Here is a 13,003-nt window from a genome sequence, read left to right as displayed (position 1 = left end):
TTCTAGCTTCGCTGTCACTCGCCTCACTGAGCTTAACGGTGAAGGGTGCCTACTACTCTCGAAGGGGTTTGACGGACCAGGCCATGGCTATCATCATTTGGTCACCATTGACTTGTCAACAGGGAAGATGATTCTCCTAGTTAAGCGAGCCCCGCTTGGCACTTGCAGTTTTTGTACAACTCTCCACATAATTATGCCTATGGAGCAGATGGCTGGAAGTGCAATAAACTCAGATAAGATCATCACACTGATAACGCACAGACCAGCACAAATCCAGTGAGAAGGTGTCGGGTTATTCACCTCAATGACGAGGCCGTGCTCTCGGCCGCGGCAGACCCACCGTAGCTCGTGGGTGAGGCGCATGGCAGAGGCGGCGGGCGTCGAGCAGCACGGCTGGTGGCAAGTCATCAGAGATGTCAAGTCAGCAAACTGATTCCTGAAATTGCACAGATGTCACCTGATTCCTGAAATTGCAGAGATGTCAAGTCAGCACGACACACCTTGACTCCTAGCGCAACAATTGCAGAGATGCCACCTGATTCCTGAAAGCCCAGTAGCTGCATATCATCAGCAGGTACAAGTCAGCAAACTGAAAAGAGTTCATTGCTGATCTTATATTAGTCTACAGAGGGAGTAATTAGAAAGAAAAATATCTACGAAACGAGTGGTTGAATATGATGCTAAGCAAACAAAGAATCGTCAGAAAGTGGCCTAAGTAACAGGAAAGATTCCTTGGGTAGGGTAGCCTTGCTGGCTGAAAGATGATGCAGTTAGCTCGTGTCAATGTGAAAATTTACATTTAGCGGCTCCCTGATCAATAGAAAATCTGATTGAATTCTACCCCTAAACCTGGAGCAATGGTACTGCCTGTATGACAGCAGAAAAGATTAGCATCTGTGATGCTCTCCTTCTACATCAGAACAAAAGTAGGAAACACACAGAAAAATCACCATGTAGAAACACTGGCACCAGAGATACACACAGAAACAAGAACGACACGAGCCATTCTGCCAGCACTCTACAGAATCTAGGGATATGGAGAAAAAATTGTCACCCTTAGAATAAATTCTAGTCTATGAAGAGAATGCCCTGCCTTTTACCTGAGCATAGTTCCTCCAGGCTTCAGTGTAAGACATCTTGCTCCTCGTGTTTCTGATATATGTAGAAGAGCAGATTGTTAAACCAAACAAAAAAATGCAACTAGCTTGAAAGTACTGAAATTAGAAGCCTCTAGGAACGTAATGTAGGCAGTAACTTGAATTCTCAACTGCTCATTCCCGCGTTGCGTCGTTTCTTCTCAAGATTCAGCTGGCCTTGCAAGAGATACTGCTACTGCAAGTATGGTATGGCCACATGAACCCGAAAGAAAGAGTGAAGAGCAGAAGAGCATATTCTGGCAAACAGATATAAACAGTACTTGGAGTTCTATGGTGGACTACGACACAGAAAAAAATCAGTCAAAACAGAAGCAGCAGCAAAGCGCGGACAACATCAAATCAGAAGAGCTCTGGATCTGGTAAAAGAGATAAAAAAACATGAGCTTAGAACTACAAGTTCTCTAAAATGCATAAACAAAAGAAAGGAGAAGTGAACTTTCAGCACAACCATCTTCAGAGCTTGTGAAACACCCATGCTGCCATGAGTGACTGACACACAGTACAGATTACAACAGCATTTGTCCCAACTACAGCCTGAACATGAGCAACACTGGTTTATCTCTTTTACAATCTCCAGCATTTGTCCCAACTACAGCTACAAGTTACCTACCATCAGCCTACATTATTACATCACATCACTGTCAAGAACAGTGCTACGAGGCCAGCTCTACGTGCCGCCCCTGGACACCGTCACCACCAGAGGTCCGCACTCCATCGCCTGGGTCATCTTGAGGCCCTTCACCACGTCCACCATGCTTGGCCTCTTCCACGGCTCGTCGGCTGTGCAGTCCAGGGCGATGCTGAGCACGCGCACCATCTGCTCCCGCCACACGCCTGAGACTGGCAGGCAAGGATCAAACAGCTCGTTCCTCGTTCCGCGAGCGATCACCCATCGTACCCAGCCAACAAGGTTCCCACCACCTTCCAAGTCTTCTTGCCCTGTGGGTGGCCGTCCTGTAAGCAGCTCCAGCATGACGACGCCGAAGCTGTACACGTCGCCTTTCGTGCTGGACTTCATTGTCTGGCCGTACTCTGGGGGGATGTATCCAAATGTACCGGCGATGTCGGTGCTGACATGAGTCTCGCACGCGCTGATTATCCGTGCGAGGCCATCAGAGACCCTCGGCTCAAAGTTTACATCCAGCAAGATGTTGCTTGATTTCATGTCCCGGTGGATGATATGAGGCACAAACCCTTCATGAAGGAAAGCAAGCCCATGGGCAGACCCGAGGCAGATCTTGAGACGGTCTGGCCATCCAAGTGCTTCAACCGCATCTGCTCGGTTCCTCAGCCATATCTCAAGGCTCCCATTCTCCATGTACTCGTAGATCAGGAACCGTTCGTCGCCACAAACACAGTAACCAAGCAGGGGAACAAGGTTTGGATGCTTCACCTTTCCAATGGTCTCCATCTCAGCTAGGAATTCACGGTCACCCTGGAACTGATGGCCACCATGAAGCCTCTTGATCGCGACTCTCCGACCTTCAGGGAGTGCCGCCTTATAGACAGTGCCAAAGCCACCATCGCCTATGATGTGTTCTTTGCTGAAATTCTTTGTGGCTTGCAGTATATCATCAGCGGTGACCCGCAACAGTGAATGCTGAAAAGTTGCGAGATTGATACTCAGAGGTTCCCGTGACTTCCTTCCTAGGAGCTCATCACTTGAGGTTGGCTCAACGGTAGCCTTGGCCTTACCAGCGGGCGCAATAACCAATGAACTGTTCCTCGATAGTTTGTGTCTCAGATAAAACACGAGAAGTACTAACACAATGATGACAGCAAGTGAAAGGATACAAATGATCCCTAATCTTCGAACTCGATGAGATGGATGAGCCACCCTACGACCAGTGCCATTAGTGGAGCAAACACCTCCTGCTGCACAATCTGATGAGCTGAACATGTCAATGTGGTTACCAGAGAAGTTGGCAAATGTGAGGCCAAATATATTGCAAATACCACAAGGGATGACACCATAGAAATCATTGCTTGAGAGGTCAAGATAGTTCAAAAAGCTGAGATCAGAGAGTGCTGATGGTAAGCTTCCAGTGAGGCTATTGTTGTGGATATCAAGAGAAGACAGTTGTGTGAAGTTCGAGATAGACTCATCTAGGGTCCCTGAGAAATGGTTACTGCTTGAATTGAAGAACAGCAGTGAGCTTGAGGATTCTCCGTCCATGGGACAAAAGAATAAAATTTTCCCAGAGAGATTGTTGTTACTGACATCCAGGCGGTTCAGATATTTGTTGCACAGCAAAGACTGGGGTAGACTTCCGGTAAGTACATTACCGGACAAGTCTAGCATTGAAATTTTGGGAAGAACTTGGCCTATCTCAACAGGAATGGTGCCATTTAGGTGGTTGTTTGATAGAATAAGGCCTTGAAGTTGTACCAATGGTGCAGACCAAGGAAGCATTGGTCCAACTAATCCATTAGAAGACAGATTAATGCTTGTAAGATTTGTCAGCTCACCAAACTCTGAGGGAATGGTGCCATTTAGCAAGTTGCCTTGCAGGTTTAGCACCATCAGCATAGAACACTTCTTTATTGCTGCCGGAATCTGACCAGTCAACCGGTTGTATGACAGATCAAGAAGACCGTTATGCTGCACAAACTCCGAGTCAGGGTGAACCTCATTTTCAAACCCCACACAGATCTCAGCCGGAATAGCACCAGAGAGCTGGTTATAAGACAAAATCAAGCTATTGAGCAATGTCAAGTTAGATATGGCCCTCGGGATGTGCCCGGTCAGATTATTAGAGCTCAGGTCCAGTGTAGCAAGGTTTCGGCAGTTGAAGAGTTCTATTGGAATGTTCCCAGATAACCCATTGCCATGCAGAGACAGAATAGTCAGATTTCGTAGATAGCCGACAGACTGTGGTATGGGTCCTTCCAAATAGTTATTGTCAATCTGCAACCTCTGCAAGCTGGACAGCCTACCAATGCTATCTGGGATCTGGCCGGTAATCTGATTATTGCTGAGAGAGATCTGCAAAAGAGTTGATGACTCCCACAACCTGTCAGGCAGCATTCCTGTGAAATTGTTTAGGGACAATTCCAGACTAACTAAAGGCAGCTCAGCCAGGTACCCTGGTATCTCTCCATGAAGATGGTTACCTAGCAAGTTCAGCTCGGTGAGGTTTGTGCATCCTTTAAAAGTTTCCTCGATACTTCCAGTCAGATTGTTATCATGCAGTATGAGTGTTTGCAGGGAGTTGCCTTGACACATCTCAGCAGGGACAGAACCTGAGAGGCGGTTGGTTTCTGCAGAGAAACTGAGCAGATGCTGCAATGGCAGCAATGGCAAAGGTCCACTGAACAAGTTTTGACCCACTGATATAGATCTTGCATTTGCCCAGTTCCTTATCCAACAACAACAACAAAGCCTTTAGTCCCAAACAAGTTGGGGTAGGCTAGAGGTGAAACCCATAAGATCTCGCAACCAACTCATGGCTCTGGCACATGGATAGCAAGCTTCCACGCACCCCTGTCCATAGCTAGCTCTTTGGTGATACTCCAATCCTTCAAGTCTCTCTTAACGGACTCCTCCCATGTCAAATTCGGTCTACCCCGCCCTCTCTTGACATTCTCCACACGCTTTAGCCGTCCGCTATGCACTGGAGCTTCTGGAGGCCTGCGCTGAATATGCCCAAACCATCTCAGACGATGTTGGACAAGCTTCTCCTCAATTGGTGCTACCCCAACTCTATCTCGTATATCATCATTCCGGACTCGATCCTTCCTCGTGTGGCCAGTTCCTTATCCAATCTGGAATATTGCCTGATAGTTTGTTCCCTTCCACAAAAAAAGAGATAACAGTTTCCAGTTCTGCAAGTTCTTCAGGGATGGAGCCAGTGAAGGCATTAAATGACAGATTTATGAGAGTAATCTTCTTGCAGTTACTTAGTTCTTTCGGTATGCTCCCCCGGAGCCCTGCATTCTTCGCAATCAGCTGTGTCAGATTGCCAAGCAGACCGATTGATGTTGGGAGTTCAGCATCGAAGTGGTTCTCTGATATGTCAAATTCCTCCAGGCTTACAAGACCGCTGATTGACCAAGGGATGGTGCCTGTGAGCTTGCATTCAGGGAGCAGAAGTACTTGAAGCCGCTTCAGATTACCAATTTCTTCTGGAATGGTCGCGGTGAACGCATTTTGGCCCAAAATCAGCAGTCGAAGGTTTTCCAGTTGACCAATCTCCCTAGGTATTGGCCCCACAAAATTGTTTGAGGACAGATCAAGTGACATAAGGTTCACCAATGAGCTTATTCCAGAAAATATTAATCCACTGAGGTTATTCTGGCTTAGATCAAGATGCAACAGCTGAGACAGATTACGAAAAGCTGCTGGTATCGATCCATTTAGGCTGTTCATGTGAAGGTCCAGGAACTCTAGGTTCTGCAGACTGCCCAACTCTGTAGGAATGCCACCGGAGATGGAATTCCCGGATATGGACAGCTTGGTGAGATGCTGCAACTGACCAATTGCAGGGCTCAGTTGTCCATGTAATAAGTTGTTGTCAAGCACCATTTCTTTCAGCATCTTCAAGGTATATAATGAGGCAGGCAGGTTCCCAATAAGCTGGTTATCATTCAGTTCTAGGTACTGAAGACGCTGCAAATTCCCCAGGGTGTCTGGAAGCTCACCGGTAAACCCACACCCACTTAAGTTCAGCAGAACAAGCGACTCGAATGCCCCAATGCATGAAGGAAACCGGACGTAGAGTGGCATGGAGGACAAGTCTATGGCCACAACGCTACGCCCCGAACAGGTTATACCTAACCAGCTGCAAGGGGGAGTTTCTGAATCAAACCAGCTGCAAAGGAAACCTTTTTCTTCAGCAATTGAGTGCCTCAGAGTGAACAAACTTTTTATATCACTTGATTCAGACATGACAGAGCTGGGGATGATGATCACAAGAAGAATGAGAAGGCAGATGCTTCGAGATCCCATTGCTATTATGTTCTTTGGACTTGTGTGATGTTCAATCTGCATAAGAGATAAACATGTCAGCAGCTTTCAAAAGAACCACATAGGGCATGATATGTCAAAAGTTCATCATGTTCACTATGTCAGTGCGGAAAAAATGAGATGTTCTATGTGATGTGGCACAAAAGGAAATTCAACTTTTCCTTTAGCTTATGAGGAAACAACAATCGAAGTAATAGTCAGGTTTTTATTTATCTGAACCAGACTGGATGTTCAAGGCTTCAAAACAAATGGCTTGTTCATTATAGAACTTGGTAGATTTTAATCACACTTTGATGTAAATGAGCAATCAAAAGTTGTACAAGCATAGAGCTCAAGCAGGGATTTACACTGACTACCTTCTCAATCATATGACGCTCTTTCTTTGCTGCTATTAGTTACAACAGAGATACAGCAGACGAAAAGCTCAACTCAATCAAATGTGATACGCTCCCCTCAGAAATACACCCTGAACTCCTGAAGAAAAAGAAGAAACAGCAGTCAGCTTCATGTAAGTAATGCTCAGCTCAAGACACAAGAATGAGTAAACAAACAAGCCCATTATAGTTCAGTCAACATCACACAGCACAACGGAAAGACCCACAACACTACAGGAATCAGCAGTTTTGCCGTCTGGCGATTACAGACAGCAAAGAGCTCACCCCTAGATGATCCGTAGAGGAGGTAGTGGACGGCGATGGCGACGGCAACAGGACCAACAGTGCTCCTGGAGGTGAAAAGATTGATCCCTGCACATCAAAGCACCAGCACAACCAACATAAGCACTCGCGGAAAATTTGAACAGAAACAAAGATGAAAAAGTATAAAGAAAGGATGCATCAATCTTCTTCATATAATTGGTTTACCTGCAGATCTTATGGACAAGCATTTGAACAAAGGCAACACTCGTAAAAACAAAGATATACAGTATCTACATTTTAGTTACAATATGGATCAGATGTACCTATATTTAATCCACATCATTATTGTAAATGTACTACGGCAGTAAGCATGAAATCCTTGTGGCCATTAATTATTTTATATGGTAGGCAACAATGTTACAGATACAATTTTCACTTGAACTTTTGACATACTCTAATTGCTCAAACAAGATTTCCTTTAGTTATAACAACAATACTATTTCCATGCTAACAATCATCAACAGAACTAGATTACAGATTCTTTTTCCCCATCTCATCATGCTAAGGAGTGCAAAATCATCAATAGAACAGAATTTCTAACAAATGCGTGTAGCAAAAATGAGCACATACTATTTTCTCCAATTACAACATCCATACATCGATCAATACATCCATCCATGCAGCCATGCATCCATCCATCTGGGGCAGAGGGGTAGGAGAAGGAATGCTCACCGTGGGGGCAGATGGGGCAGAGGGGGAGATGGTGCCCGGCGGCCGTGCAGCTGCCTCTCCTTTGCAGTCCAGCAGCGGCGGAGGTGGTGCCCTGCAGCGGTGGTGCCCTGCGGCGGCGCTAGGGCACGGGAGGAGATTCCGGCGACGGTGCGGCCATTGGAGGAGGGGTTGGGGGCGCGGTGTAGGAGGGGGCGGCGGCGGCGGCGCTGGAACCTAGCGCTGCTCTCTGTTCTGGTGGTGCGGGTCGAGGGGAGGGGTGGCGCTGCGATCTGTTTCTTTTTTTTTTGTCGGCGCGTCCGACCGGGCTATCAGTGGACTGGGCTGTTTGCCGTCTGCCACTGGTCTCGCTGACGGCAAACCCTTTTTTTTCCTTCGGGGGCATGTGCTGCGTGGCCGTGTTTTTTTTTCCGTCTGCAAGTTAGCGGAGCTGACGGCGAACTCACAATCTTAGCCGTCAGTTAACGGATGAGTTGACGGCAAAGTACACTGTCACTGATGTCCGTCCGGGTGCCGTCTGTCTCATTTTTGCCGTCACCTTTTGCGTACGTTCGCCGTCTGTAATTCTTTGCCGTCTGTTATTCGTCTTACCGTCAGTTATTCTTTGCCGTCATCCACTGACGGCAAAACAGCTCTTTGCCGTCTGCCCCGACGTTATGCTGACGGCAAAGAACCTCACTGACGGTAAACTAGCTTATTCCTGTAGTGCGAGTTACAAATACTCTCACTTGGCACTTCCCCCTACTGTCTAGCAAAGAGACCCGGGAAACCCGGTGGTGATTAGTTACCCTAGTCTCCAAAAGGAGCAACACACTACCAATAACAAACCCTTTGATGTAAATGAGCAATTAAAGTAATACTCAGGGTTCTATTTATTTGAGCTAGACTGGATGTTCAAGGCTTCAAAACAAATGGCTTGTTTATTACAGAACTTGTAGATTTTAATCACACTTTGATGTAAATGAGCAATCAAAAGTTGTGCCATGATAGAACTCAAGCAGGGATTTACACTGACTACCTTCTCAACCATGACGCCCTTTCTTTGCTGCTGTTAGTTACAACGGAATTACAGCAGACGAAACTCAACTCAATCGAAGTTCATACGCTCCCCTCAGAAATACACCCTGAACTCCTGAAGAAAAAGAAGAATCAGCAGTCAGTTCCATGCAAGTAATTCTCAGGTCAAGGTACAAGAATGAGTAAACAAGCAAGCCCATCCTAGTACAGTCAAAATCATACAGCACAACTGAAGAACCACGAGTTACAAATATTCCCACTTAGCACTGCCCCCTACCATCCAGCCAAGAGAATCGGGGCAATGCCGGTGTCCACAAGAAAGAGCACACTACGATAACAAACCCAGGAAACACAAAGGAGAAGAAACAGCAACACAAGTGGAAAAAACCCTCCCTAAAGCCCAAGAAGCAGGGGAGTCGAACTGTAGGACACAGGGTGCCCATGAAACATCCATCCACCACAAAATTCACAAGCCACTCCACTGTTTTCCTATAACGGGAAATGCTATAGTAAATACTGCATGCAAGGGGTGCAGCTTTACATCTCAGATCAGATGGCACAAAACCAGGCATGCAGCATCATAAATGCAGGCAGGCAGGGATGCCACCTCCTGCACAGGGAGGAAAGGAAAAGCCACGGACCGCAGGGCACAAGAAAGACCACTCCCACACACATCCCCTTCCCCACGAGATTCAGCAGGTGGCGACACATACGCAAGCTGAGCACAGAAGAGTCGTGCTGCATACACCTCCACCGCTGCGGATTAAATGAACAACCACGTCAAATCATGCCCCCTCCCCATCACACGAATCTCTGAAGCCCTCTGACTGGGCTCTCTGATCCTGGTTCTTTAAACCTGGGAGCTAGAATAGCGATTGGACTGGACCAGACCAATTCAGAGAGGCAATGGGTGACAATAATACAAATTTGCGGGGGGTAATTGCAAAGGGGGTTACTGCCACTACCAGCATTTCTGCCTAAAGATGTCAGACCTTTTTCTTTTTTGCGGGGCAAAGATGCCAGATCCTTACTCACCACGCTTACAACTAATCTAAGCAAAACATGAAGAACCAGTGTAGAATGTTTTCCCCAGTGATTTGGGCCATCATTTGGGAGCAATTTGTTTATGGGGGCGTATGAAAGGCCTGACAAACCAAGTACGATTAGCAGCATATTAAAGGTAGTTCTACTGCATTCAAGTGTGCGCACAAAACAAAAGTGAAGCCAACCGTGGGCCGGGAGTCTACGGCTGCTGCAAAAGAGTAAGTATGTGCGTAGCCCGAGACAGCATGAAGGGGTTGGGTTTAATTGAACTGACGCCACGACGGCGAAACCGGGGGCGGAATTTGCATTTGCACGAACAGAAATTACTAGACACTTTTTTCATCAAAGGCGAGCAAAACGAATGGAATTGAAACCGATAACACTAAGAAAAGCTCCGTAAATTATTTGAGGAAAAGGTAGAAATACAGTAGTAAGATTCTGGGAGACGAACAGGACATGAACAGGGAAAAGCTCCGTAAAAACACCCAAAAAGGAAGGAAAATGCTCTGCAGTGAGTACAGCTTTGCATGTGGAATAATTGTTCAAGAACTTCAAAAGCTATCGCCGAATGCTGTAATTAGGAAGACCCGTCACAGAGAAGCTGCAGTGATCCTCCTCCACCCCCGTGAAGTTGCAACCCCAGATTGGAGATCCCCGCCGCAGCGAACCACTTGCTCGAGGCTTCATTTTGGTACAATGAGGAAAAACCGAGGCCCGACGGGGATTTTTAGGGGGGCAAGGAGGAATCCCTCTCTTTGTCGTGGAAAGATCTCCCCGGGCGGTCAATTGGCAACAAGGGGAGGAAAATCGAAGAAATGGCAGATGGTTCCACACAAAGTTGCAGACAATTCGCAAACAGAGTAGTAGCGACTAGCGAGCAACTGAAGAAAAAAAATTCCCGGATAAATCGGTAAACGAATTGGGCCTTCTACCACAACAATATGTACAGCAATCGGTCCACTAAAACCATGCCGCTGTTGCGATTAATCTGAGATGACGAGAATGAAACAAAGACACGCGCGTGCAGCGGCGTGGTAGGTTCGTACCGCGACGATGGAAGATGTGGAGACGCGGGAGCAGGGGCGCGCCAGGGCTGGCCGCCACCGCCGTGGAGCCGACGAGCCGCTTCTCCGTGCGCAGGAGCCGGAACCAAGGAGGCGGGCTGGCGGAGGGAGACGGGGCCGCGCCTTCAGTTCGCGCTCCTGCAGGGACGGGGGAGGGGCGAGAGTGAGGGGGAGCGCGGCGGACGGGGCCGTCTGGGGAGAGGAGGAGAGGAGAAGACGATCGTCTCGCGCGTGCACCTCGCAATGCCGACGGCGGTGGAGCGGGCGCGGGCGGACGACGGCGTGCTCCTGCGGGGGTCGTCGGGTTAGGTGGGGCGCGCACGAGATGGGCGTGCGCGCGTGGTGGGCGAGCGGCGGCAGGCAGCGGGTGGGAGGGAGGAGAGCCGAGGGCGTACGTACTCGCGCACTGACTGGGGTATGGGGTTTGTGGGGCGGGCAGAGGAGAGGAGGAGAGGGCGAGGCGGTTTGGTTGGGGTGGCAAAAAAGGTGGCCTGTGTGCTCTGTTCTCTTGCCTCTCCTGTGCTTGCTGGCTTCGCCGTTAACGACATGATGAGCAGCTGTCACATTTCCTTCCCGTGGCCACCGAGTCGCCTACCCTTCTGGCAAGAAAAGTCACCACTTTTTTTCATGAGAGAGAGCAAAAAAGTCACCACTGTGTTTATGTTCACGCAAGAAAATGACCTTTGATGTATGCACAGAATATAAGATCCTCTTGGGTTACAAAAATCGTCAAACGGGGTGTAAATCTTCGTCTTCTTCGAAAGAAGATCCGAATCCTCGGGTTTACTAGCATGCGGGTTGTGCAATGTGCATGCTGCCGGCGCTGTAATCGTCCGAAGATCGCCCCGAGAAAAAAGCGATCTTCTGAATATATGCAGGAGATATCCGTTCTCGAAACAACAAATGGAAAGTAAATGTGTCATAACGCAGCTACATTAATGGTGCATGGGCGGACGGATGGTGCTGTGCTCCCCCGGGACACTGGTCTAGGAGTGTGTGGGGCGAGCAAGCGACGACAACAAGTGGAAGGAGCATCCTATCTTACAAAGAAATTTCCCGGTTGGATGAAATCTTATGGCCACAAACACACGACGAGGGCAAGGTTTTCGTATGAAATTCAGTTTCGCCGCTACTATTGCATTCAGTGTCGTGCCTTAGCATCATACACGTGTCGTTGGTAGAATCGTCGAACAAGGTGTATGTTTTTTTTTCAAAAGAATATCTAAATCCTTGGACTTACAACTACGAGTTGGTAGCATGACATTACAATCACCCGAAGATCGCCTGGAGAAGAAACAAACATATGAATATATGCAAGAGATATCTGTTCTCAAACGACAAACTAAAAGTAAATGCCTCGTAGCACAGCTACATTGTTTTTTTTTGTATGCGTCCGGCACATGGATGGACGGATGGTGCCATGCTCCTGAGGAGCGCGCGTCCAGGAGAGGGCATGCGTAGCGAGCGAGCGGGAGCGGATGGGAGGAGCATCCTATTTTAAAAACAAAAAAATCGGTTAAACAAGATCTCACCACCAGAAACACATGTGGACGGCAAAATTTTCATTAAAAAAATTGTCCAAAACTATTGCATTGGATGTCGTGCCTTAGCATCATACATGTATCGTTGGTAGAATGGTCGAACAAGGTGGAAAATCTTCGTTTTCTTCTAAAGAACATCTAAATCCTTGGATTTACATCTACGACTTGCTAACATGTGTGTTGTGCATACTATTGGCGATATAATCATATTGCCTTTGTTTGCCAAAGAAAATGACCTTTGCCATATGCACAACCCATGTATTTTCTTTCTACAGTGCTAAGATCCTCTTGAGTTACAAAAATCGTCAAACAAGGTGTAAATCTTTGTTTTCTTCATAAGAAGATCCAAAATCATTGGGTTTACTAGCTGTGTGTTGTGCATACTATAGGTGGTGTAATCATCCAAAGATCACAAGGAGAAAAAAACAATTGCAAGAGATATCTTTTCTCAAAACGACAAATTGAAAATAAATGTCTCATAACACAACTACATTGATGTTGTTTTCCCCTATTTGTACGCGTCCGGCACACGGGTAGACGGATGGTGTCATGCTCCTCTGGGGCACGGGTCCAAGAGAGTGTGTCGCAAGTGAGCTGCGGCAGCCAGTGGGTGGAGCATCCTATTTTATAAAGAATATTTTTTGCTTGAACAAAATCTTACTGACTACATACACACGTCAAGGGCAAGACTTTCTCATAAAGATGAATTTGGTCAAAACTATTGCATTCAGTGTTGTGCCTTAGCATGTGTATCGTTTGGTAGAGTTGTCGAACAAGGTGTAAATCTTTGTTTTCTTCAAAAGAAAATCCATATCTCGGATTTACAACTATGAGTTGCTAGCATGTG

At 47.1% G+C, this 13,003-nt stretch overlaps 1 protein-coding gene across 1 annotated transcript; it reads right to left on the bottom strand.

Moving 5' to 3' along the window:
- Positions 1–11,068, bottom strand: LOC123051474 (leucine-rich repeat receptor protein kinase MSP1). Its single transcript, XM_044474356.1, has 13 exons — positions 10,853–11,068; positions 10,598–10,753; positions 8,509–8,622; positions 7,494–8,238; positions 6,783–6,869; positions 6,480–6,597; positions 4,907–6,141; positions 1,852–4,516; positions 1,764–1,774; positions 1,101–1,152; positions 501–557; positions 301–393; positions 1–212 (listed from the first exon to the last, which is right to left on the bottom strand). Exons 6-13 carry the CDS (start codon positions 6,489–6,491, stop codon positions 198–200), a joined length of 4,140 nt encoding a protein of 1,379 aa, XP_044330291.1. The 5' UTR covers positions 6,492–6,597; positions 6,783–6,869; positions 7,494–8,238; positions 8,509–8,622; positions 10,598–10,753; positions 10,853–11,068; the 3' UTR covers positions 1–197.
- Between the last annotated feature and the right edge of the window lie 1,935 nt (positions 11,069–13,003).

Source organism: Triticum aestivum, chromosome 2D, assembly GCF_018294505.1.
Source record: "Triticum aestivum cultivar Chinese Spring chromosome 2D, IWGSC CS RefSeq v2.1, whole genome shotgun sequence".
In the NCBI taxonomy this organism is placed as follows: Eukaryota; Viridiplantae; Streptophyta; class Magnoliopsida; order Poales; family Poaceae; genus Triticum; species Triticum aestivum.
This window is presented reverse-complemented; position numbering and strand designations above follow the sequence as displayed.